The following is a 26,407-nucleotide window of genomic DNA, read 5'->3' as shown; positions in this document are numbered from 1 at the left end:
GTGGCCTACAGCACCCAAATAGTAGCCATTGATAGAACTGTCCTCCATGAATTTGTCCAGGCTCTTTTAAAAGCCATCCATGCTAGTGGCCGCCACCACATCCCATGGCAGATAATTCCATAGTGTCCATGTCTAGGGAGGAGGAATTCTCTAAATAAACTTTCTACCCTCTCGCACTAAATTATAGGCGTGGGCATTGCCACAGAGTTGGGAGAGGAGGGAAGTATATTCAGTCCACTCCTTCACCTATCAGCGGGAGCAAAAAGCCTGAGCTCCTCTCCGGGAGTCTACCAGACCAAAAGACCCCATCTCTGCTGATCCTCTCATCTTTGGCAGCCCCTGTCTTAAATAAAGCCCTACATTTAGGACACTCCTCCCCCATTCCAGCTTACTCCTTCCCTGGCCAGGGAAGTGGATGGGCCAGCCAATCCCTGGCCTCCAAAGAGGACTTGTTCTCCAACTCCAACCCCCTTCATGAGCCTTTCTACACCCATTGGCAGCTGTGGAGCTGGTATCATCGCTATTCCCTCTCCACCATTCTGCTGCCTCTTGGGCAGTCCCCGTCCATTCCCCAGCAGCTGTTGCCTGCCTCTCTGAGCCCTTCCTGACTTCTGAAAGGTAATTACTGGGGTTGTCCTGGTGACTGAAACCCTGTGCTTCTCCTGGCACACTGCTCTTTGACTGGGTATGCAACCCTGTCTCATGGAGTAGGGTAGGAAATCCTGACACATAGATCAATTATGTGCTGTATGAAAAAGTACTTCCTTTTGTTGGTTCTAAATTTCCTGGCCAGTTTCATGGGATGTCCCCTTGTAGTGTTGTGTGGGAGGGAGAATAATATCTCTCTTTCCACTCTCTGTGCTCCATGCATAATTTTTTACACCTCTATCATGTCTCCCCATAGTCATTTCTTTTCCAAACGAAAAAGCCCCAGATGCTGTAGCCTTGCCTCATGAGGAAGGTCATCCAGGCCCCCAATAAACTTGGTTGCCCTCTTCTGCACCTTTTCCAGTTCTATAATGTCCTCCTTAAGATATGATGACCAGAACTGTACGCAGTATGGCCCGCCGCAGCAGCAGTGGAGCTGCTATGGGTAAGGTGACCTCCTGCTCACCCCCTGCCACTCCTTTCCAGTTTTCATCAGTTGCTAGGGATCTCCCCCCCCCCCCCGAGCTGGACTGACCCAGTTCATCTGCATTAACTGAACTGCCCTGCCAGTTCAGTTCTAACGAACCAGTTTGTGGAGCGGCAGAAATATTCCCAATCATTGGGTAATAGGGTAGTAGTACAAAATGGATGTTGTGTTTTATTTCGAGCTGGAAACAAAACATTTTCAACATTTTATTGAAAGAGCGGTTGGCCCATTTGCTTCGACAGAACCACAAAATGATCAGGGGTCCAGATCCCTCACCCCTCATTTTGCTGAACTCCCCTTCAAAACCTAATCACCTATATTTTAGTTCCCAAAGCATGCTATTGTCTTCCCCCACCCTGTAAAAAGTGTCTTTCCTCTCCCCTACCCCCCCAAAAACAGGGGTGGTTGGTCCTCAAGGAGTAGCCTCTGTCTACACCTGGGTCTCCAGGAGCATTTCCAGACGGGGCTTTTAGCTCGCTTCTCCTCTGGAAAGGAGGGTGTGCATTCTCAGATTGGCCGGATTTACCCTGAAGTTCCTGCAAGCTATCGGGGAGCACTCCAGACAGATTTGGGCCTGTGGCAGCCAGCAGTCTTACATCAGGAGTTCTGGCAGTGTCTAAAGGAGGAACCAGGTGTCCTGGCTTTGTTCAGAGGGGTCTGAGTGGGAGGGGAGCTCAGGGAGCTCTCATGACCTGCCGTGGGATGTTGGACTTTGCAGGCTATTTTTTTGCTGACAGCACTTTGTCCTGGCGGGAGCATCCCAGAAGAGCAGTGGGGGCTGACGGGAGCCTTTGACTCAGCAGAGCTCGGGTTGCATTTCCTCTCGGGTGAACCCAGGAATCTGGACCCTCTTCCCAAATAATGGGGGCAGGGGTAGCTGCAGGCTAGACCAATTAGCTCCGGTAGCAGCCTATATTAACAGCCTATATGATTTTAGCTTTTCAGTGATTAGATGCATCCAATCGGAGGGGTGTTCATCCTTAAAAATTAGGGGAGCTAGGCCCGAAGGGGAATAAATCAATTTCAACCAAAAGTTGAAGATACAAGTCCAGGCACAGGACTCCAAGCTTGACAAGCCCACTTCCAAACACAACTTAGCATTTGACACACAGCAGGGGGTTGAAAAGATGACCCTAAGGAATTTAGATTAGACCCTGCAAAGTGTTTAATATATTTAGAAAACAATTTGCTGAGCAAAATTCTGCACACTGTTATATCAAAAAGTTGTGTTTTATCTTTAGCTCACTGTTGAATTTTCCACAGCTGCAAGAAAAAATCATATCTTTAAACAAAGTAATAGAAGACACTGATGCTGAACTGAAAAACGTTCTACAACAACGGGACCGAGAGAATCAGGAAGGAGGAACTTTGATAGCCTTGTTGAGATCTGATATCGAGCTTTCTAGGAATGAAGGGTTAGTACACTTGAAGATGCCTAGAGTACATTTTTTACATATTGATTTAAAGTGTGGAAATGTGCCAAAATTGTGAATACTTTTCAATCATGTAATGGTAGTCTCTGTGAGTCTTCTTCCAGACTCTGTTGTCATCTTAACCATGACTGTGTCTGCCCACTGAAGTGATGGAGTCTTATGCTATAGTTTTAATCTTGGGGATGAAAACAGCACTGGTGAAGTGAATTGCTCTTCTGGTTACTGTAGGATTAAGCTACTGCTGGATGATTAGGTATACTCAGCCTTCATTCAAGCTGCTATTCCTTATAAGAAGGTGTTTATAATGTAAATAATCTCAAGTATATCCCTTTACCATTATTTCAGAGAGATTACCAGTCTTCTTAACAATTATAAAACCTTCTTTCTTTATGTTTTTATAATGCAAACAAACTCAAATTCTGTGTGTCATTTGGCTGTGTGGTGAAAATCAGTAAATGAGCATTGCATTTTATGATGATACCTGTATCTGGAATCTTTTTTGATGCACATGTATTCTGACATTCATCTGATTATATTTTATTTTAGGAAAAAGCTGCAAGAATGTTATCAGCAAGCTCTGAAATTGCTTCTAAAAATGGTGAAGGCTATGAAAGATATGGAAGACCTTATCTGCAAGAAGATTGGTCTTTGTGTTGATGACAATCTGGCATCTGGAGATTCAGAGGAGAGTTGCAGTATAGTGGGAGAAACAATAGCAGAACAAAAACATAAAGTTGTGGAGAAAGGGGAGAGAAAGAAAAGTGATAAATCTGGCCAAGGTAATTTGGTGCAGAGAAGAACAAAAGCAATGTCAGGATCTTGCTATGGAGTTCTGTACTGTGGTGGTGCCTCCATGCCTTCTCTGCACTTCAGATGAAGAGTGCAAACTAGCCAGTGCTGAGCAAGTCCCAAGGATTTCAGTATACTTTTGATTCTCTGTTATTGAAAGTGCTTAATTCTGACTGGATAATGTTCCAAGTCCCTACCATATATGTTCCTCTTTTCCATAAATATATTAAAGTCTATCCTAGAACCTCTTCAGAGATGATTTTCACTCTTGGATTTTACCCAGAATGAGGCTGAGAAAAGACCCTGAGCTCATGCATCCCCTCCCTTGTTCTTTCTTCAGCATAGGTAGAGAAGAACTAGTAATGTAGGAATTTGCACAGTTATTTGAATACATATTTGTACAAGCTTAGTATAATTCATTACCAAATATTGAGTTTTGTAGGCTTTTATATGTAGCAATGGAGGATAGAAAGACAGGCCACAGAACACCAAAATCTTAAAAGGTTAATTATAGTAGATAAAGTTCATTCCAGATGTGACAACAAAAACATCAAGGGTCACATATTTGTCACAGAAACCCCAAAGGGAACATCCCAAAGGTGTTTGAAGGTATCTGTAATGCAAAATATAGGAGACCTTCCTTTTTTGCGGCGTTTCCAGTTTGGGAAACTCCCACAAACGATGAATCTGCAGTATTTGAGTGCTTGACCTAAGCCCCCCCCCCCCAATTGGGTTAGATTCAGCACTCAGGTGCTGCAAGAGAATGAGACACTTGGAGAGTGCCCCAGTCACTCATGCCACTTTATGCCTCCCTGCATGCCAGATGTGAAGCAGGGAGAGGGGCCATTTAAATGGCCACTCTCCCTACTGCCCAGCTGACGCACAGGGGAGGTGAGTGGCCGAGAGCCTTCCATGCTGCCTCTCTAAGCCTTCTGGGTCTTAGAGAAGCAGTGAGAGGCACCCAGGCACTCACACTGCTTCTTAAAGTCTCCCAGAGCAAGCAGGAAGGCTTGTAGAAGCAGCGTGAGTGCCTGGGTGCCTTCCTCACTGCCTCTCTAAGCCCCAGAAGGCTTAGAGAGGAGCCCATTTCTTAAAGTCTGCCTGTGCAAATCGGGAGGCTTTAAGAAGTGGTGCAAGTGGCCGAGAGCCTTCCTCTCCACCTCTCTAGCCTGGCTTAAAGAAGCGTCGAGGAAGGCACCTGATCACGCGAGCCCCTCATCTAATGGCCACTCTCCCTGCTTCTCAGCTGGCATGCCAGGAGGCTTAAAGGGGGCACAAGTGACTGGAAATGCATATATTGTGTGTGGTAGCAGACTGCAAATAAGTGGAACAACCCCCGCTATAACTTAATTGGTATGCAGACAGGGGACCCGCAAATAGGTGAACCAGCGAAAGGAGAACCCATGGAAAATGAGGGTCTCCTGTATCTTTTTTTTTTGGTAAAACGTTCAGAAGTTTGGGAACAAAGAAGGAAACCAGCTTTCCTTGTGGCAGTTGTAGAATTCTGTGAGGGTCCCAAAATGCATAAGCCCTGGAGCGAGTCTGGAACCTTCAACTTTTGTGTGTGCTTATTGTATGATTGTTTTAACATTAAAATATTTTCTTATTCCATGAAATACTGAATTACTTCAAACAAGCATAATGACAGAATACTCGGATGCAGAAGTATACTCAGCACAATACAACTTGGCTCCTAACAAAGTAACTAATTGGATTTTCACAGAGTGTGAAATCTGTGGTATATTTTTAAAATTAATCAATTTCTTTAATAGGCAAAGTTCTTGATCCAGCTCTGCCGGAATACAGCTTTGATTCTTCAGTGCCCGATGAAATGTTTGAGCTGAGTGAGCATTTATGTGAAAGTATTTTTGAAAACCCAGACCTGGTATTTGAAAATGAAGACAGGATCCATATCATTTGTCGTCGTTCGCATATTGCTGTGGAAAAACTTCTAGAACTGGTTGCAGAATCAACTAAAGAGGTAAAAATTATATTCACGTTTTAGTTAAATTGAACATTGTAGCAACATATATGGATAGTTGTATGTGGAAATGGTATGATGTTGGGCACTGCTGAGGACCTCTTCTGAAATCTTCTGTCGAAAGCAGGCGATGGGAACCAGCTGCCCCATGAGTATACTTGTGGCACAAGCTCATCCTGAACTTCAGACAACATGGTGTATTTCCCCCCCCTGAACAGAGATTACTTCCATGTAGGGAAAAAATATTTTTACTATTTATGGCACTGTGTGTGAGAATAAAAACACTTTTACAGGGTTTTATATGCAAAAAGAAGATGGGTTCCTGTCTTGTAGATGCTTACAATCTGCAGTACAGTGAAGAAAACATATTTGGAAGGCGGGAGAGAGAGGGGAGGAATGTGAGCAAACACGGTTGCACTTACCTAAAGTTGGTTATAGCTAGGCATGAGGATTGAACCTAATGAGGAAAGCAGCCCTAAAGAGGCAGAATTAGAAAGGAGTTCTCAAAGGTATTGTCTTACATTTAACTGAAGGTAGTGCTAGTGCTGCTGCTGCTATTATTATTATGCTATTTACACACAGCCTACCAGATGTCATTGACTGGATTTGGTACTTTAATTATCGGGCCCTTTCCAAGGGTCTAGGATAACTAAAGAAGAATTAAAGATTTTGTCATAGTATTCATGCTGTCCCGTGTAGTGTGGCCTTCTGTAGTTGATGTGTTGTAATTTTATTGATGCCCAAGGTGTTGAGATGGTGTTCAAGCTCTTTTGCTGCTGCTAGTATTATTACTATTATTATCATCATCATTATTATAATTTGATTTTTTTTAAAAGCTCTCAAAGCAGTTTACATAGTAAAAGAAAAGAGATTATGGTTACCTGTCCCCAAATAGCTCACAAACGAAAAAGAAACATGAGCAGCATCTACTGGGAGAAATGCTGTGTAGGGATGACGAGGGACAGATCTGGATAGTGGTTCCAGACACTCATTATGATTGGGTTCTGTGCCTGTGCAGAGTACACTTCGGATAGAATTCTTTAGCTCCTCGTGACGCCAACCGCCCGCAGCACGTGACTGCAGTATTCTTAAGCGGTGGTTAGGCGTCCCTTTCTGCAGTTTCTTGTTGACCGCCTTAGCACACATGTCTTCGGAAACAGTGTTATTGCTCCTCAGAGTATTGCTTTCAAAAGACTTTCTGTTAAACGACTGGTACAAACTTTGACAATTCTTACGGACAATCCTTGAAGAACGGCGACAGATTAAAAGAAAAAAGACACGACGACCCGGACAGGATATTGGTTTCTATATCGTTTTCCCTCACACGGCCTACGGACCTCACAGACTGACTTTGGAATGGACAACAGATTTCTCACGGCCTACGGACTTTTAGTCCAAATCTTACGGTAATTTCTCATTCGATTTCATATGAGTGCCGAAAAGAGTGAAACAAGGGTAAAGAGTAAAACCACCTTTAAGAGGTGCCGGGATTTCCGTGGGAAGATCCCATCCACTGATGGGCATGAGCTCTGCCTATTTTGCTTAGGAGAGGCCCATAATACTTTACAGTGCTCAGTCTGCTCGACTTTTAATAAGCACTCTGAAGAATCGGGCGGCTCGCCTTAAAATAGCTTTATTAGAGCAGGCATTCCTGCCTATACACCGAGAAACGACGGCATCGAGACCTGCTGAGATGTAGTCTAAAGTCTCGGTGTCCAAGCCTTTGGCTGCTGCGAGAGCAGCCTCAACATCAGCCCCCTCGACTTCGACCACCTCAACATCGAAGGCATCTACATCGACGGCATCCCAGGCATTCAAGAAGCCGACAGGCTTGGGATTGGCCCCGAAAAGGAAGCGCTTGCCTCCAGATGGGGAACCTCGTGCAAAGAAGGATAAGTGGCATAAGCATAAGAGCAAGGATGCAGGCTCTGAACACATGCCTTCTCCATTGGGCCTTCAAGTTTATCAAAGTCCTCTGTGTCGAGCTCAGACCCATCAGAGCCCTCGACGCTGTGCTGCTTCTCTCTCCAGCACCAACTCCATGGCAGTCTCCAGTGTCATCGAAAAACACTCTGAGCGACATCTTCCAGGTCTACAGAAACAACTGAAGGAGTCAGCGGTACAAACTACTGCTCTAGTTTGTACTGCTCTAGGCTTCACAGTCTTTCTTCAGGCTGGTAAGCCTACCAGTCCTGAACGTCCTGGTATCTCAGTGAGATCAGTCTCTATGCAAACTGTTTTGGCGCAACCAGTACTATCAGCGAAAAGATCGGTTGCACTACAGACAACTTTGGTGCACATCCTCCTGCCGTTACAAGAGGTGAAGAGACTCAAGGGGATGACGTACCACGCCGTTCCGTGGAGATTCCTCCTGCTTCACCTTTGTCTTCCTCTACGGATGGAGATGAGGATAGTGATGCTTACTCTTCTGACACTACGGAGCCAGATGCACCAGAAGAACCAACGTTACCTGATCCTGTGGATGATGTCGCTCTCATCCCATCCATTTCCCCAAATGAGGAAATGAAAGCGTATCACCAACTGGTCGCAGAGATGGTTCGCGTACTAGGTCTCGACATACAGCAGAAGTCACTGGACCTGGATGATCCAGTGTATAACATGATGACCAAAACATCGGGGTTACAGCCGGTGTATCTACCTATGCTACCCCACATTACCAGGGCAACAAAGTCCTCCTGGGAAGTTCATCCAACTTCAACTCCTATCTCAAAGCTCTTGGAGGTACTATACTGAATCCAGGAAGAAGGCAATGAATACTTGATTAGGCATCTTGCACCAAATTCGCTGGTGATAGACTGTGCAATGACATCTAAGGGGAGCAAAAGGCATTCGACGCCAGCAGACAAAGAAGGGTGCAAATTGGGCATCCTGGGAAGATGTACCTACTCAACCGCATGCCTGTGAATAAAGATTGCGAATTATATCACATGTCAGGTGAAATATACTCAAGCCCTGTATGATGAACGGGATACTCTTGCTCACTCAGACTTTGTCAAGAAGTTTGAGGCGACCTTCCAGCGCACAACCACTACAACAAGACAGCAGTTAGCGAACACTAAACATCTGGCAGAATCTGAGTCGCGTACTCTTACCTCATGGGTCATACTTTGGCGTCGTGCCTGGTTGAGGGCGACACAACTTCAGCCAGACATGAAAGAGCGTATTGAGAATTTGCCCTTTAGTGGGAAAGGTCTGTTCTCGGAAAACACGGATACCACCATGGAACAGTGGAAAAAATCCAAATTGACGGCGTGGTCCTTTACCAGCCAGAAATACAATACTTCCAGATTCCAACCAACCAACGATATCAACCCAATCAAAGGAGGCAATGTTACTACCGTCAGTCTGAGCGAAGAGACTACCAACATCCTTACCAGCGCTATAACCGGCGCCAATTCCAGGCAAGGAACAAAAACAACCAGCAGTGCCACAACAAGGCGGCGCAGCAGCCAAAGCAACAACTTTGATCTGCTGGTGAGCTCACTGACCAACAACATCATGACCAGAAACATCATGGTCCCATCACCCCGCAATACCAACAGCAACCTGTGTGCAAGGAACAACATCTACTTGACGCATGCCAGCGTTACCATCAAGCTGGCAAGCCATGCTCCAGCATGGCACCTTATAACATCAGACCAGTGGGTCTTGAAGAGGAGCTTCCCCCATTTACGTGGATAAGGTTCACCGCAGAGACTCCAGTTTTGCGGGAGGAAGTGCAGCTGCTGCTGCTCAAGGAGGCAATATCGCCAGTACAGTGGGCTCAGAGCAAGACGGGATTTTATTCCCAATACTTTCAGATACCCAAACGGGATGGGGGGGATACGTCCCATAATGGATTTACACTGGCTCAACCAGTACATCGAAGTACAAAAATTCCGGATGACAACGTTGCAAGCCATCCTGTCCCTACCCCACGGGGAGCAATGGATTGTGACGCTCAACATCAAGGATGCGTACTTCCATGTCAGCATACAACAGAGCCATCGGAGGTATCTTCGATTCACCCTTGGTACTCAGGTTTATCAATACAATGTTATGCCCTTCGGGCTGGTGACTGCGCCAAGGGTCTTCACCAAGTGCATGGCTGTCATCGTCGCCCACCTCAGGGTCCTGAGACTATCAGTCTACCCGTACTTCGACGACTGGCTTCTTACAGCCAAAACCGAGCGCCAACTACTCAATGACATAGAAGTGGTAAAGGTGTTGTTGACAGATTTGGGTATCCAAATCAATTGGAAGAAGTCGCATCTAGTGCTGACAAGAAGCCTTCAGCATATCAGCACGAGACTCGATATGCTATGACAGATGGCATATCTGCCAGAGGAAAGGAATCAACGCATATGTGCCTTGGTACATGCCTTCCACTTGACTCCACTGCAGTCTGGAGGTCCATTCAGGTACTGCTAGGCTTGATGACCTCTTGCACCACCACAGTGCCATGTGCGAAATTGAGGATGCGCAATCTGCAATTATGGTTTCTGCACATATTCTGGCCCATGATCGATCCTCCATCCAGGCGCCTGCTGATCCCCCAAAAAGTCCTGGCTTCATTACTTTGGTGGACGAAGGCATCTCATCTCCTGAAAGGTGTTCCATTCAGGACTCCTTTACCAAAATATGTTCTGACAACAGATGCTTCCATGAGGGGCTGGGGCGCTCACATGGGAACCTGGACAGCACAAGGCCTCTGGTCTCCAAAGGAGACTCTATTACATATCAACTTCCTTGAGCTTCTGGCAGCATTCAGGGTGCTGCAGAACTTACAAGTCAGTATATCGAATGTGGTGGTCCAGTTGCAATTGGACAACACCACGGCAACAGCCTATGTGAACAAGCAAGGCGGGACAGTTTCTCGAGCTCTTTGCAACCTGAGCCTCCAGATACGGAACTGGTGTATCCCTCGAGGTATTCACTTACAAGCTATACACATCACGGGTGAAATGAACTGCTTGGCGGATTCCTTGAGCAGAGAAACAGTGTTGCATCAACACGAATGGGAGATGCACTCGGTGATACTACAGGATTTGTTTGCAAGATGGGGATGCCCAGAGGTAGATCTATTTGCGACATAGCACAACAAGAAGTGAAGCGCATATTGCTCCAGGATGGGACGGGGCGCTTATTCCAAGGGCGATGCCTTTCAGTATCAGTGGAGAAAGAGCTTCTTCTATGCATATCCACTGACTCTGCTCCTATGACGAGTAATAGCCAAACTGTTACAGGAACAAACTCGTGCAATTTTGATAGCTCCGTGGTGGCCAAGACAACCCTGGTTCACGCAGCTAGTCAGACTATCAGAGAACACGTTCATACATCTCCCCAAGTGGTCGGATCAGCTCTCTCAAGATCAAGGCCGGATACTACAACCCGATCTATCTGTGCTCAATCTCACAGCCTGGAGGGTAGGCTTCTGAGAAAGATCCTTCTCAATACTTGTAAAGCTTCTACCAGGCACAATTACAAAGCTAAGTGGCGTAGGTTCAGCGTGTACGCTCAGGAATATTGTTTCTTGCCAGAAGAGGCGGAACTAAAGGACGTGCTCCTCTATCTGACCACTCTAAAGAAAGCTGGCTTAGCTAATGTGTCCATTAAAGTACATATGGCCACAATATCATCATGCCACGCAGGGTGGGATGGTAAAACTGTCTTCACTCACCTGAGGTGCAAGGATTTCCTAAGAGGGATAAACAATTTGTATCCACCCGTGAAATGGCCAATAGAAAAATGGAGTCTCTCTCTGGTACTCGGTGCTCTTACTAAGAGCCCGTTTGAGCCCATGGCTACTGCATCGTTGAAGATGATGACCTTGAAGACTTTATTCCTGGTGGCAATAACCACAGCAAGACGAGTTAGTGAACTCAAGGCACTTTGTATTGATGAGCTGTATACCCAGATCTACCCAGACTGCGTTCTGATGCGCTTAGATCCAGACTTCAGACCAAAGATTGTCTCTGACTTCCACTTGAATATGGATATAGTCTTGCCGACCTTCTTTAGAAACCCAGAGACTCTGTTAGACAAGGCTATGCACTCATTGGATGTGCGGCAGGCGCTGCTATACTACCTGAAGGCCAGCAGTAAAGTACGCAAGACAAGACTGCTCTTCGTCTGTGAAAAAGGTGTACATAGGAGTGAATCCCCCTCGCACCGGAAATTAGCTTTCTGGTTAGTAGAGCTTATTAAACTGGCCTGTAACCAACAGAGGGTCGCTCCGCCCTCTGCGATAAGGGCGCACTCCACTCGAGCATATGTGACTTCAGCGGCACACATTGCGGGTATAAGGTTCCATGATATATGCTTGGCAGCGACCTGGGCTACGCACCATGCCTTTGTGAAACATTACGCCTTAGACATCAGAATGGCAGCGGCAGCTAAGTTTGGATGGGCGGTCTTGAAAAGGATCCTACTGTAGCTTGTTGCTCCCACCGCCGTATCTGTAGCTTGTAATTCACCCAATCATTATGAGTGTCTAGAACCACTATCCAGATAAACAGGTTGCTTACCTGTAATAGATGATCTGGTAGTGGTTCCAGACATTCATAAGACCCACCCGTCCATCCCCGCCGCAGAAGAGGACAAGCTACTAGGTCAGACTTCGATGATATATTCAACGTTCTATAACTATGAGTCATGACGATCGTGCGTCATGACGATCATGCCTGAGAGGCTAAAGACCAGTCGCAACAAACATACCAAATTGCCAGTTGGCCAACAAAAAAACTGAGGAAAGGGACGCCTAACCGCCGCTTAAGAATACTGCAGTCATGTGCTGCGGGCGGTTGGCGCTGCAAGGAGCTAAAGAATTCCATCCGAAGTGTGCTCTGCGCAGGTGCAGAACCCAATCATTATGAATGTCTGGAACCACTACCAGATCATCTGTTACAGGTAAGCAACCTGGTTTTTCCCCCTTCTGTTAATTATGAGAGCCACCACTTTAAAAAGTACCTTGTTGCCCTGTTAGCAAGGGTAGATAGTAGATTTTTAGGAAGAACAATCCTATGTATAGTTGTGATTTTAAAAAGTGTTGAAGAAAGCCTTTAAATAACATGCTGTCATATTACTTTCTTCTATACATAGGCTTCTGATCCCACTAATATGATAAATCAAAATTCAAGTGAGCCACAAGATGCTTTAAGTGTTGCACTACATTGTTAACAATAGTGTTTGAAAGTAGCTTTTGCATTTTAATAGTAGTGTTTTGTCTTATGGGTAGTCCAATTAGCAAATAGTTTGATGGATAAATCTTAGGCATCCTTCATTCAGTGTCCATTTTAATCTTTTGAAGCTGGAGGAAACACACAAACTCCATATTCACATTGAAGAGGAATTCAGTCAGAGAAATTGCAAAGCATGTCACCATCAGCTTATGAATTGTCTTAATGAAGAGAGTGAAGCAAAGAATCAGTTGGCATTGGAGCTTCATAAAGCAAGAGGTAGATAAATTAAACTGAAATACTCTGTGTCAAAACCTTGTGGATTTAGAGCAATTCCAAGACTGTTCTAAGTATGATTCACTTCTGTGCAAAAGCAGCTGTTCTGAGATATTAACATTGTGGTCACTCCATGGAAAAACAGAAGTGGCAACCATTTCTGTGATTGCAGCGATCCTTTCCCCCCCCCCCCCTTCCCTGGTAGCTGCAGTTCTAGTATTCACTGCAGCTCTATCTAGGTATAATTTGGTGAGGCAGGTCTCACGATCAAGGAGACCCACCTTGTCCAGTTTTGCGGGGAGAGCAGGCTAAGCCCGCTCTCTCTGCAGACGAGCAGGGCGGCCGGATCGGCTGTCCACACAATTGCCGGCTCCGTGACGGAGCTGGCGGGGGCTGGGAGGATCAGGGGCCGTGCGGCCCCCGGAAACTCCAGTATGCCCTGTGTGAGTGTGCAGGGCATACTAGAGAGACCCCCGAGCTGGGAGGCTGGTTTTAAGCCTTCCGCCGGGGGTCTACTTATGAATAGCCACGGTGTGGAGTCACGCTGCGGCTACTCACGGTTGCTTAAATTGGGTTTGCGGAGCACTCGCTCTGCAAATCCAGTTTAAGCACTGGGCTACAGAAGCGGGTGACCCGCTTGTAAACCACCAGGCTCACAGCCGAGCCCGGTGGTTCACACGATGGGAGAAAATCGGGCTAGCCTCCGCTAGCCCGATTTTCTCCCATCGTGTGAATAGCCTCAGTTTCTTCTAATATTGCTCCATTTGATATTTGGTATGATCATGTTTGATAATGGGCAGTGTTGCTACCCATAGTGAGCAACTGACTGGCACTGAGAAATCGGTCATTTCCTTCATAACTTAGATACAAGAGACCAAACTGCATATTACTGCATTTCCTAAGTCGGAAGTAAGGCCTTTGAGATATGTAGTGAATCCTCCTCTCATTTATTGTTTGTTTGACTGCCATAAAGAACTTGCAGTTAAGGGTTCAGTTTTTAATTATTTGTTTATTTATTTTACATATTTTTATACCGCCCAAAACTTACGTTTCTGGGCAGTTTACATTTTCTGCTACATATGGAGTCACCTTTTGCCTGCTCAGTTTCTAAGTTGAAGTATTAACCATGGGATCACATCTATGAATATTCCAGTTCAGTCTTGAGATGAAATTCAGTCTTTGTTCGGGTTTGGTGTTCTGTTTTATAGAGGTCAAGTCGTGTGTGCGTGTGTGTGCACGCGTGCATGTGTTTAAGAAATAAAATAAATTCTCAAACATTTTGCTCCAGTTTTAACCTGCATTTAAGCATTCTTGGCATGATTAGAATGTGAGGAGAACGATGAATTTGTCTGTCTCTTGTATTCAGCTATTTAGCAAGTTGATAACCCTTCTTTGTGAAGTATATTCTAATCTGTAGATTCAATGGTTATTTTATCCAGACTCCTGCAGCAAAGCTACCCCATATCTATTATATTTTGTGAGCATGACTGTTTTCTGGTTCATGGCTCTTTGTGGGAATATTTTGGCCATAGTTCTATATTATTGCAGAGACAGTGTCCGGGATCCCAAAAGAGTACATGTATGCACAGATGCTGTTCTGATCTTTCTTTTCCTTACAACTGCAACCCCTACATAAGTTGTCTGATGCTTTAGGACTAATATCCTAGTATTGGTATAAAAACATATTAAATAAATAAATAAGAAAGAAAGACCTCAGGTGACAAATGCAGGAATAAAAATATTCAATCTTTATTTTAAAATATTTGTGCAATATATCAATATTAAAATATTGATGCATTTATGTCCTTAACAGTTTCCGTTTAATTATAATACTCTCTTGCATACATTCTTCCACTGCCTATCATTATTTTTTTTGTATGTGTTTTGGATTTTAGGCCTTGTTGAAGGCTATTTAGCAGAGAACTGTGCATTGGAAGAAGCTCTGAACCTGAAAGAAGAGTCTGAATGCCATCTTGTTGCAGAACTGGAGAGTTTGAAAGCACAGTTGCAGGAACATGCAAGATCTGTTGAGGAGCAGAAGTTGCTAACAAGTCAAGATAAAGCTTTGGCTACCAGTGCAGGGGAGAGGGAAGTTGGTAAGAAACAGGGTGCTGTATTATTTAAACACCCATGAACCTGATTGCTAAATGGCTAGAGAAGGAGTCCAGTGAAATATAGTTCTCTCCTGCTGGATGAGGACAACTCTTGTGGGTTATCCTTCCCATTTGCTTTGGAGGCAGGACTATGCAAAATAGCTAGAAACGCTTTTAACAGCCTGGGAAGGAGAACCCCACCCCTGCTTTTCTTTCAGTCCTTCGTCAACTCCAGAGACAGACTTTTCTCAAGTTCTATAAGTCTTTTCTCCTTGTTTTATTACTCTCTGTCTTCTTATTGCAATTTCGTTTTTATTTATTTATTAAGTTGAGCAGACCTGATCTAAGGGAAAGAAAACAGCTCATTGCCCACCAACAAGGCCTCTCAGCAGTGTGCCAAGCACCACTAGGTCTTCATGGTCGCTAGCTGATCCCAACTCAGCAGACCTGAAAGAGAAAATAGTGGGTTTCTCTTCTGGCAGGCCATGAAGCCTTCCAGAAGGCCATGAAGCCTGCCAGTGATTTGGTGAGTGCCAGGGATAGGAACATAGGAAACTGCCATATACTGAGTCAGACCATTGGTCTATCTAGCTCAGTATTGTCTTCACAGACTGGCAGCGGCTTCTCCAAGGTTGCAGGCAGGAATCTCTCTCACCCCTAACTTGGAGAATCCTGGGAGGGAACTTGAAACCTTCTGCTCTTCCCAGAGCAGCTTCATCCTTTGAGGGGAATATTTTGCAGTGCTCACACATCAAGTCTCCCATTCATATGCAACCAGGGCAGACCCTGCTTAGCTATGGGGACAAGTCATGCTTGCTACCACAAGACCACCTCTCCTCTCCTGTCTTCTTCAGTCACATGTCTTCTTCAGTCACATGTGCAATGTTTTCTCAGGAGGAACTTTACTTTCTCCTCAAACCTCCTCACAGGTACATCATTTCCTGAACCTAAACCTTCATTCATACCTAAAGTTCCTTATGTGTTCCACTGATTGCAAGATATTATATTGCTGTCATTCTGCCCTCACCCTACACATCCATCAGAACGGGCGTGGCACATGTTAGACGTTAGGAGATGCTTGAAGGTTTCCATCAAGTGCACAGACTCTTTCTGGTCCTCGGATGCCTTATTCGTTTCATATTTGCCTACTACTGTGAGACAAAAGGTATCTGCAGCCTCTATAGCCAGGTGGATCAAGGCTTGTATCTCTTTGGCATATGGGACTTTTAAGCTGCAAAGTCCTCTTACATATTTCTGCTCATTCTACAAGGGCAGCTGCAACTACAGCAGCCTTCTCCACTAATGCACTTCTTTCAGAGATTTGTAAAGCAGTGGTGTGGTCAACTCCATCAGTGTTCACAAGAAATTACAAAATGGATATTCATAGTGGAGGCTGCTTTTGGCAGGAGTGTGCTACAACAGCTGCTTCCTCCACAGTAGACTGGGGTTCTCCTACCCAGGATTATCAGTGGCGGCATGTCCCACACGAGATGTCCTCCTGCAGCAGCAGAGAAGGGGGTCGTTGGTTACTTACCGTGAAGGCTTCTTCTTGAGGCTGGATTTGAGGACATCTTGGCCCACCTGCTTGGGCTGCCTGGATCTACCCCAGGGACCTACCTCTAATTCAGCATATTTTGTAATCTGGAAGTTTTTCTCTTCTATAAATTACGTTCTATATTTTTCGGCTTCTCTGTACTTTGGACTTGGCTATTCAGAACTGGGCAGGGTTCTAGTTCCCAGGCTCTTAAGGCATTTCTATATATTTTGCATAGTCCATCCTCTGGAGCATGTGTGAATGTCCACAAAAAGAAGCTTTCACAGTAAGTAACCAATGCTCCTATTTCCACTAACTTTTAATATGTTAAATATGATGATGACTTTTATTACTTTCACTAAGAGTAAATAAGTGTTTATTGGGTGAAATAGAGTACACGTATTTGAGCACATGGTCGTACTTCAAACATGAAATACATAATAGGTTTTTAAAAGCAAGGATTAACATGGGGTCAGTGTTCCGTGAAAGTTGCCCCCCCTGCTGCACAGCGATCCTTTGCAAATACAGATGGTTGCACTCTTTTTTCTTTTTTTGTATTTATCTTCTGGTTTACAGTTATGAAAGTAATCAGTGTTGTGGTAAGAAAATGCTAAATTGTTTTATTTATTTAAGCACCCACCTTTCTTAACCGAAGTCACTCCAAGGCAGCTAGATTCTAATGTACTAGATTAAGATACCTTCTTTAAAAAAATCAATGTATTATGTTCATATTTTTGCTAAAGTTATGTTTCCTTATGTTTTAGAGTTACTCAAGGAAGTTGAGCATCTAGCAAAAGCAAAATTAGACCTGCAGTGTCAGGCAGAAAAGGACTTTTCCACCATGAATGCTCAAATGAAGCTCTTAGAGATGGAACTTGAGGAACAGCTAAACAAAAATAAAAAAATAGCACTGATGTTATCGGAGGCTACTGAGCTAAGACAACAGATACAAGCCCTTGAAAGGCAACTTAAGAATCAACGAGAGTTCATGGATGTAAGAAAACTTAAATTCCTTCCTTGTAGTTCTTGGGACAAAATGGCATCTCTTAATTATCGGTTAAAACTCTCACCAGTGGTGGCAGTATAGTCCTCGAAAAATCACATCATTGTTTAGTTACATTTACATTCATATCTTGCTCTTCCTGCAAGGAGTCCAGAGCAGTGTACAGTTGGCCCCCGCCATCTACAGTCCCAGCACCTGTGGTTTCCTTTATCCATAGTCAGGCTATGGAGACCCAACCTCATTATTCATGGATACAAAAAAAGAGTTAAAATTAGCCTGTCCGACTTCCTGGGTGGATGGAAATGACCTTCACCATAAAGTACCACTGGGAGTTAATCAGGAGGCTTTTCAAAAGGGGTGGGTGGGAGAGAGAAACTTTATTAAAAGAGGAAAACACTTTGCACCGTGTGGGTGCAAAGAACGATGTTCCACAAGATCATCAAGCAAATGTTTTCTTTTAAAAAGGGGGAAAGTGAGGCTTTAAGAAAAGGCACTCTATGAACATGGCCCCTCCATACATCTCAGAAGAAACATTGGTGTAGATAGGATATATCAAAGTATTCCCAAAAGCCGCTGTAAAAAGTAGAACTTTTTAGCATAGAGAAAATGTGGGCTAAGCTCCAATGTGCAGAGGAAAACACAGATCATGTATGAAGTGTTTCCCGATATCTCGCACGGACTTCAACCTAAATCCACTCTATGTGTGAATGCACACCTGCTCTTCCCATGCTGAAGCAAAGTAAAAACGCCATCTGGGAACAGCCCAGGTAGAAAGTAAATGTTCTCTGCCAGGACTACCTTGCCTCTAAAGAACAGTACTCGGCAGCAAGCAGCCCCCCACCCCTTCAACAAAACAACAAAGCAAGTCCAAGGATAGCCAGGAAGGAAGCACTCTGGCCATGTCTGGGGGGCTCCCTGATCTTTCTTCTGTGCCCATTTGCATTGTGAATGACTCCAGTTCTCTGCCCCTCCGCAGTCCAAGAAAGACCCCTCAGCAGGCAAACAAGCCAAGGCAAACAGCCCTGTTCTTATGTTTTTGTTCTCTCATACACATGCGCACTTGTTGCAGGCCGCAGCCAAGACACAGGTCTCCAACTCAGAGTACTTCTCCAGTCTCCACACACTACATTACACAAAATGGAGTGTGATAAAATGGTCATGCAGCCCATTTCTCTGCTCCCACCTCCAAGGAGTGCTGATTGGCTGTGGTTCTTCCTCCTCTTCTCTGATTGGCTAGAGCTCCATTTGGCCCCACCCCCAAATGGTAATACAAATTGCAGCTTTTGATTGGCTAGTGTCACTAAATTGGCAGGGCCTGACCATGTTATCAAGATCATTCACAGCAAATGAAAGGCATTGAAGGAAGGGAAGTATTAAATTCAGGTGGGGCTGGAGAGGAAATGAGTGTGAGGGAGCTTGAGGGAGGGGGGGCTAGACAACAGGGTGTGCAATACCCACCCTGCCCTAATGGACTGGCCTGCCTTGACTCTCATTAGTCTTAAAATAGTTCTTGTGAACTCTTCCTTTGCTTGTTATGTTGCCCAAACTTAAGAATAAAAAATAGATTCTAAAGTTTGGAAAAAGTGATTCTCATTTTCTTGACAGAAACAAGCTATTGAACGGGAGCATGAACGTGATGAATTCCAGGAAGAAATTAGGAAATTAGAAATGCAGTTAAAACAAGCAGCAAAATTTGAGGCTTCTGGACAGTCCAGAGCATATGTGGTAAGTTGGATCCCCGAGTTAAATGATCCCCAAGAAGCATGAATAGAAGGCTGTTCCAGCAAGAGAACTTCAGCAGTCCCCACAAACCCCACAAAGGTTCATGAGGGTCAGAGGAGCCCTCTGGAATTGCATGGAATATGGTATAGGGGGCTGCTGGAGGAGACAGGAATTGGCCAAAATCCAACCAGTGGCATCTTGTGTGAGTGGAAGCTGCAGCGGGGAGGAGGGGCAGGAAAAGCCCCCTTGCACAAGTGACCTTTCACTTGTGCTCCTCTGGATCCAAGAGATTACATATGTTATGTAAGAACATTTTTGTAGCCTTCAGAAATGGGACCACTGAAAGGAGCTGCTTTTTTTTTTAGTATTGCATTGTAGTATTGTTTTTATTGACTTTACTAAGGTCATACTGTCACCTTTGACTTTATATCTAAAAATTATTTCCATGGTAAAGGGTAAGTGACAGATTGTGATCTATTGACATTTGTCTTAATTGCTGACTTCATCTTTATACTTTGATAATAGACAGGCAATGTGCTTGTCAAGACAATGGTGTTGTCTAGGAGTGAAGGAAATGGAATAAATCTTCCTACAGCCTATCTTAGTAACCCTTATAGACAGTTATTCTTCCTCTTCTTTATGAAAACCTTTTAAATACTTGAAAAATTATATTGTGTCACCAAATAATCTTGATCTTGATCTGTTGAGCTCCATTAGTAATGGGTTCTGAGCCTGCATGAATCCTGCTGGATTCCAACAACGGTATGCCTTCAACCTCTACATTCAGAGGGTTCCAGTCTCTAACAGAAGACCCTCATGATCAAGATCACTTAGTAACTACATTGGGGGTGCCATCTGTGCCTCTAGGTAGCAGCCCATTTGGCAACAACTACAAGTTGGCATGCCTGCAGTTGCCAACATCAGCCAACCCTTCAAGCTGCTCCTTCAGGAAGCAAAGAACTCTGTTCACTTGTCCTAGCCTACGACTACCAAGAGGACAGGTCGTGGAAGTCAATGGTGTTTCACAGACAAAATCCTTTGACTACTGCCCTAACCCAGGGTATATCAGTGAGAACCTTGGCAGCAGGGGACACTCTTCAGGGAAAGAAGTCTTTAACCTCAGCAGCATGCATTCAGACGTGTCCCTCTTTTCCAGAGCAACTTGAATGGGTTCAGCTTCAATGCAAACTCAGCTCAAAGCAAAACAAAAGTCCACTGAAACACAAACTCTGCCACCACCAGCTTATGATTCAGTGCCATCTGCATCCCCAACTCAGTCACTGGTACACTCACAACCCAACAGCCATCATGGTTCCTCAGACTTTGAATCCAACCCAGACACTGTAGACATTCTTCCAAACCCCTCACCAGATGTAGCAACACCCTTGTGTCTCGCCAGTGGAGGAAATGAAGGCGTATCATGTCCAGATCAAAGAAATGGCAGAGGCCTTGGTCCTAGATTTAAAGACTGACTATGACCATTAATGATCCACTCTATAATTTTATGGCCAAGACTCTTAACAGCACAACTAGTGCCCCTTCCGGTCCTCCCAGTGATGTCAAGGGCAGCACAAGTGCTTGGGAGGTTGTCCATACTACTACACCAACTTCAAAGAGACTAGAGGGTCTCTATCGAGTGGAGGAGAATGAGAATACATACCTGCATGAACACCCTGTGCCCAATTATTTAGTAATTGACTGTGCAGCTACTTCGGAGTCTGGCCGCCATCATACAACCCTTGCAGATAGAGAAGGGAGGAAATTAGGCTGAGTGGGCAGAAAAATATATTCAACAGCTTGTCTGTCAGTCAAAATTGCCAATTACTCTGCCTGTATGGCAAAATACAATCACTTGTTCTGGGAAGCGGTAGAACAAGATCTAGATACACTCTCCCCAGAACAGCTTAAAGTGTGGTTCAAGCAGGTCATGGCAAAATCATCAGCACTGACTTGACAACAGCTGAGTGCAGCAAAACACCTCGCAGAATCTGAATCTAGGGCCATGGCTGCAGCAATTACCTTAAGGCGCCATGCCTGGTTCAGATCAGCCTCATTGCAAAATGATATGAAGGATAAAATAGAAGGGCTTCCTTTAGACAGAAAAGGCCTATTCAGGTAGCAGATTGATTCCACCATGGAAAAGCTGGAAAAGTCAAAATTTACTGCAAAAACACTCACCTCTTCTGCTTCAACATCCTACTCTTCAAAATATAAGCCATACTCCAGACCAAAGTCAGGTTATAAGCAAGAAGATAGAAGAGAGTACAGAAAGCCCTATTAACCTTACAACAAATGTCTGTATCAAAATAAGAATAAGGGCAATCAAGGCCAACACACGAAACAAGCGGAGTCACAAAAGCAGCATCTTTGAGGCTTGTGCCAGCCCATTGCTCACGCTGCTGGCTCCATTCTAAGACCATCTCCAAGGCACCTCATATAACATCCAATACCATCTCCATGGCACCAGTGACACCAAAATCTATTGCAAGATCCATCAAACTGGCAAGGCATGCCCCTGCATGGCAATACATTATTTTTATTTAATTTATATACCGCTCTTCCAAAAATGGCTCAGGGTGCTTTATAACAAAATAAAAACAATTAAAATCAATTAATAATTAAAATCCAAACTGAATCCATTAAACAATTAAAATCATTTAAACATGAAAATCATTTAAAACCAACATTAAAATTTAAAACCATAGACCTAATTATAAAAGCCTGGGTGAATAAATGTGTCTTCAGTGCCTTTTAAAAAGTTGCCAGAGATGTGGAGGCTCTTATTTCAGTAGGGAGCACATTCCAAAGTCCAGGGGCAGCAACAAAGGAGGCCTGTTCCTGAGTAGCTGCCAAACTGGTTGGCGGCAGCCACAGGCGAACCTCTCTGGGTGATCTTAACAGGCGATGGGGCTCATGGTGAAGAAGACGTTCTTTTAAATACCCAGGGCCTAAACTGTTTAGGGCTTTAAAGGTAATGACCAGCACCTTGTATTTTGCCCAGAAACAGATCGGCAGCCAGTATAGTTCTTTCAACACAAGAGTAATATGGTCTCTCCAGATGACCCAGAGACCAACCTGGCTGTCACATTCTGGACCAACTGTAGTTTCCGTACTATGTACAAAGGAAGCCCCACATAGAGTACATTGGAGTAATCCAGCCTAGAGGTTACCAGCATATTTGCCACTGTTTTGAGGTCATTCATTTCAAGAAATGGACCCAGCTTAGAGTATCAGCCGAAGCTGATAAAAAGCACCTCCTGGTAGCGATCACCACCCCTACAGGGTGAGTGAAATGACAGCTCTAACCACCCCTGCTAACTAAGCAAAGAGGCATCTTTCAAAGTGGTGATTTATTTATCAGGGGGAGAGCAACTGGCCCGATCCAACCCCAGCACAGCATCTCTCCAGTAGCTGTTGCTGGCATGTGCCTTATATTTCTTTTTAGCTTGTGAGCCCTTTGGGGACAAGGGTCCATCTTCTATATGTATTATTTATTCTTCTATGTAAACCGCTTTGAGAACTTTGGTTGACGAGCGGTATATAAATATTAGTAGTAGTTATAGCTCTTCGAATGGACAAGCCATACACATGGTTTTATCCTGAAAAGGTCCTGATGTGGACAGACCATTCCTTTCTGCCTAAGATAGTATCTGATTTCCATTTAAATCAGGACATCGTCTTTCTGACTTTTTTCAGGAACCCTTCCACTCCATTAGAGAGAGCACTCTCTGGATGTCAGGAGGAAACTACTCTTCTTCTGTCTAGCTGTCTTCTAGAGCTAGCGTGGTGTAGTGGTTAGAGTGCTGGAGTAGGACTGGGGAGACCCAAGTTCAAATCCCCATTCAGCCATGAAACTAACTGGGTGACTCTGGGCCAGTCACTTCTCTCTCAGCCTAACCCTAGGTTGTTGTGAGTAGAAACTCAAGTATGTAGTACACTGCTCTGGGCTCCTTGGAGGAAGAGCGGGATATAAATTTAATAATAATAATAATCAACAATCCCACCAAAACAACTTGAAGAGCACCTCAGTAGCATAGGGGCCACAGAAATCACCATCAGAGAATTACAAAAGCAACTTTACTGGGAACAGCCTATATTCTGCGACCATATCTATAATAACAGCAACAACATTGATAATAAAATTCAGCCATCCCAGGTCCTTGGGAAGGACTCAATGTCTGTATAAAACAAACCAGTCAATAACACCTGTCTGACTGTGCAAATAAATAATAATAATATTATTAGTTGTATGGAAAGTCCCAGTCAGAAATTGAATCACTGCTAAACACTGTCCATATATTTAGTAGCGATATAGCAATGGAGTTTGGACTAGACAAGTGTGCTGCTTTAATAATGAACAGAGGGAAAATAACAAAAACAGAAGGAATAGAACTGCCCAATGGAAGCAACATCAAAAACCTGGAAGAGAAAGAATATTACAAATACTTGGGCATTCTCCAGGCTGATAACATTGCACATGCTGAAGTTAAAAGAAAAATTGGAAGTGAATACATCAGGAGAGTTAGAAAAATCCTCAAGTCCAAACTCAATGGCGGGAACACCATACATGCCATAAACACCTGGGCTATACCTGTTATCAGATACACTGCAGGAATAATAGACTGGACCCAGGCAGAACTACAGATGCTAGATCGTAAGACCAGGAAAATAATGACCATCAATCATGCTCTACACCCCTGGAGTGATGTAGATAGGCTATACCTCCCTCGCAGCTCAGGTGGAAGAGGAATGCTGCAAGTCCATCAAACAGCAGAAGAGGAGAAAAGAGGCCTTGAAGAATATATCAAGGACAGTGAAGAAGATGCACTTCAAATGGTCAATAACAAGAAACTATTCAACACCAATGAAACAAAGCAGGCCTACAAGAAAGAACAAGTCAAGAACCGAGCAAAAAAAAGGAAAAATAAGCCCGTGCATTGTCAATATTTGCACAATATAAGTGAAAAACCAGACACCACCAAGACCTGGCAATGACTTAAGAATGGCAACTTGAAAAAAGAAACAGAGGGTTTAATACTGGCTGCACAAGAACAGGCACTAAGAACAAATGCAATAAGAGCCAAAGTCAAAAAATCCACAACAAACAGCAAGTGCTGCCTTTGTGAAAAAGCGGATGAAACAGTGGACCACCTAATCAGCTGTTGTAAAAAGATCGCACAGACTGACTACAAAGAAAGGCATGACAAGGTAGCAGGGATGATACACTGGAACATCTGCAAAAAATACAAGCTACCTGTAGCCAAGAATTGGTGGGACCATAAAATTGAAAAAGTGGTAGAAAATGAAGATGCAAAAATATTATGGGACTTCCGACTACAAACAGACAAACATCTGCCACACAATACACCAGATATCACTGTAGTCGAGAAGAAAGAAAAACAAGTTAAAATAATCGACATAGCAATACCAGGGGATAGCAGAATAGAAGAAAAAGAAATAGAAAAAATAACAGAATACAAAGATCTACAAATTAAAATTGAAAGGCTGTGGCAGAAAAAGACCAGAGTAATCCCAGTGGTAATTGGCACCCTAGGTGCAATTCCAAAACAACTTGAAGAGCACCTCAACAGCATAGGGGCCACAGAAGTCACCATCAGCCAATTACAAAAAGCAACATTACTGGGAACAGCCTATATTCTGCGACAATATCTATAATAACAACAAGAACAATATTGATAACAAAATTCAACCACCACAGGTCCTTGGAAATGACTCAATGTCTGGATAAAACAAACCAGTCAATAACACCTGCCTGACTGTGTAAACAAGAAATAATAATAATAAAACCAAAGTCTATACACAAGACTAAAAGACTATTCATTACTTACAAGTGGAAAGCCAAAGGCCACTGCGTATCTAGCCAACATTTATCCCATTGGTTGGCTGAGCTCATTCTGCTAACCAAAAAGCTACAAAAGATAGGAGTCCCCAAGTTCCATAAAGGCTCATCCTACCAGAGCCTATGCAACTTCAGCAGCCCACTTATCTGGCATATGCAGCCTGGTCATTTATAAGACATTATGCTATAGACTTGCGATCTGCAGCAGAGGCAAAGTTTGGGAGAGAGGTCCTAAAAAGGGTGTTGCAATAACTACTGCTCCCTTCTCCTACATAGCTAGCTAAACACATTGCTAATGGAGCTCAACAGATCATGATCCAGACAAACAGGTTGCTCACCTGTAACTGATGATAACTGATGATCACCTGGTAGTGATCCGTTGACATTTATTAGACCCACCCAGACCTCCCCACTGCAGTAGTTCAAGTCTCTACATAAAAACTCACCTGTGACACTGCAAGGATGGTCACCTGCTGTGACAGTTGTCCAGGAATAGAGGAAGTGGCATTTCTCCTGCCTTAAATATCAACCAAGTGGTCATGTGGGGAGGGTTGAAAGCTCCACGAGGAGCTGTGGTACTCCACACCGAGGGAGTTCCGCGCAGGCACAGAACCCATTACTAATGGATGTCAATGTATACTTCCAGATCATCTGCTACAGGTGAGCAACCTGTTTCTCTCTCTCTCTCTCACTAAAATAAACATACTGTATTTATCTGAATCCAAGATAATTTTTTTCCCCCATTCTTTGATGAAAAAAGTCAAGGGGTAGTTTTCAATTCAGAGTCATCTTCAGATAATACAGTTATAGTGTCCTGTTTTAATCTCTCATTTTATAAGGTGTCATCTTAAATTCAGAGTCATCTTCTTTTGGGGTAAATCTGTACTTGCTTCCTTCAGTTTTTATCAGTTGGGAAAATGTCCTTAGCGCTGTCTTGGTATGCTTTCTGGGTTGGAGATATTGTTGTTAGATCATATAAGCATGATGTGTGTAAATGAAGAATCACCTCTGAATGTACACTTTCATTATACAATGCCTTGTAAAATAGTACCAAGAAGCTACTTTGGGTTAGGGTTATATTGGTAAAAGACTTTGAAGCAAAGTAGAATAATGTAGATAAATTTGTTAGTGATGTATTGACTACTAATGTTGTTATTTCTGAAACATGAGCCATTTTGTTAATCCATTCTTTCTAGGCAGAGTCTCTCCAGCATGAAATAAAAGAGAGAATGGATGCTTACAATGAGCTTTTCTTGTCTCAAGAGCAGCTACAGAAAGAAACAGAAAAGCTGGAAGCACGGATTAGGGAACTGGAATTCAGGAATATGGAGGAAGCAAAAAATGCCAATCAGCTCTCACAAGAACTGCAAAAAATGAAAAAAATAGAAGCTGAACTAAAACAA

At 43.9% G+C, this 26,407-nt stretch overlaps 1 protein-coding gene and 1 long non-coding RNA gene across 6 annotated transcripts in view; one reads left to right on the top strand and one right to left on the bottom strand.

Moving 5' to 3' along the window:
* LOC128339319 (uncharacterized) overlaps positions 1–25,566 on the bottom strand; it is a 41,497-nt gene extending 15,931 nt beyond the window's left edge. Inside the window, exon 1 of the long non-coding RNA XR_008312991.1 lies at positions 25,451–25,566. This is a non-coding gene — a long non-coding RNA (uncharacterized LOC128339319). The remainder of the gene's footprint in view (positions 1–25,450) is intronic.
* Positions 1–26,407, top strand: part of PCNT (pericentrin) — a 153,641-nt gene that overhangs the window by 69,102 nt on the left and 58,132 nt on the right. For all 5 annotated transcript variants that reach the window (XM_053282994.1, XM_053282993.1, XM_053282992.1 and 2 more), the window contains 8 exons: positions 2,399–2,550; positions 3,115–3,347; positions 5,130–5,338; positions 12,648–12,795; positions 14,688–14,888; positions 17,184–17,413; positions 19,028–19,147; positions 26,201–26,407. In XM_053282994.1, coding sequence (XP_053138969.1) covers positions 2,399–2,550; positions 3,115–3,347; positions 5,130–5,338; positions 12,648–12,795; positions 14,688–14,888; positions 17,184–17,413; positions 19,028–19,147; positions 26,201–26,407 — 1,500 coding nt within the window. The remainder of the gene's footprint in view (positions 1–2,398; positions 2,551–3,114; positions 3,348–5,129; positions 5,339–12,647; positions 12,796–14,687; positions 14,889–17,183; positions 17,414–19,027; positions 19,148–26,200) is intronic.

This window comes from Hemicordylus capensis, chromosome 1 (genome assembly GCF_027244095.1).
Source record: "Hemicordylus capensis ecotype Gifberg chromosome 1, rHemCap1.1.pri, whole genome shotgun sequence".
Taxonomy (NCBI): domain Eukaryota; kingdom Metazoa; phylum Chordata; class Lepidosauria; order Squamata; family Cordylidae; genus Hemicordylus; species Hemicordylus capensis.
Note: the sequence above shows the minus strand (reverse complement) of the source record. Positions and strands in the feature narration are given on the sequence as shown.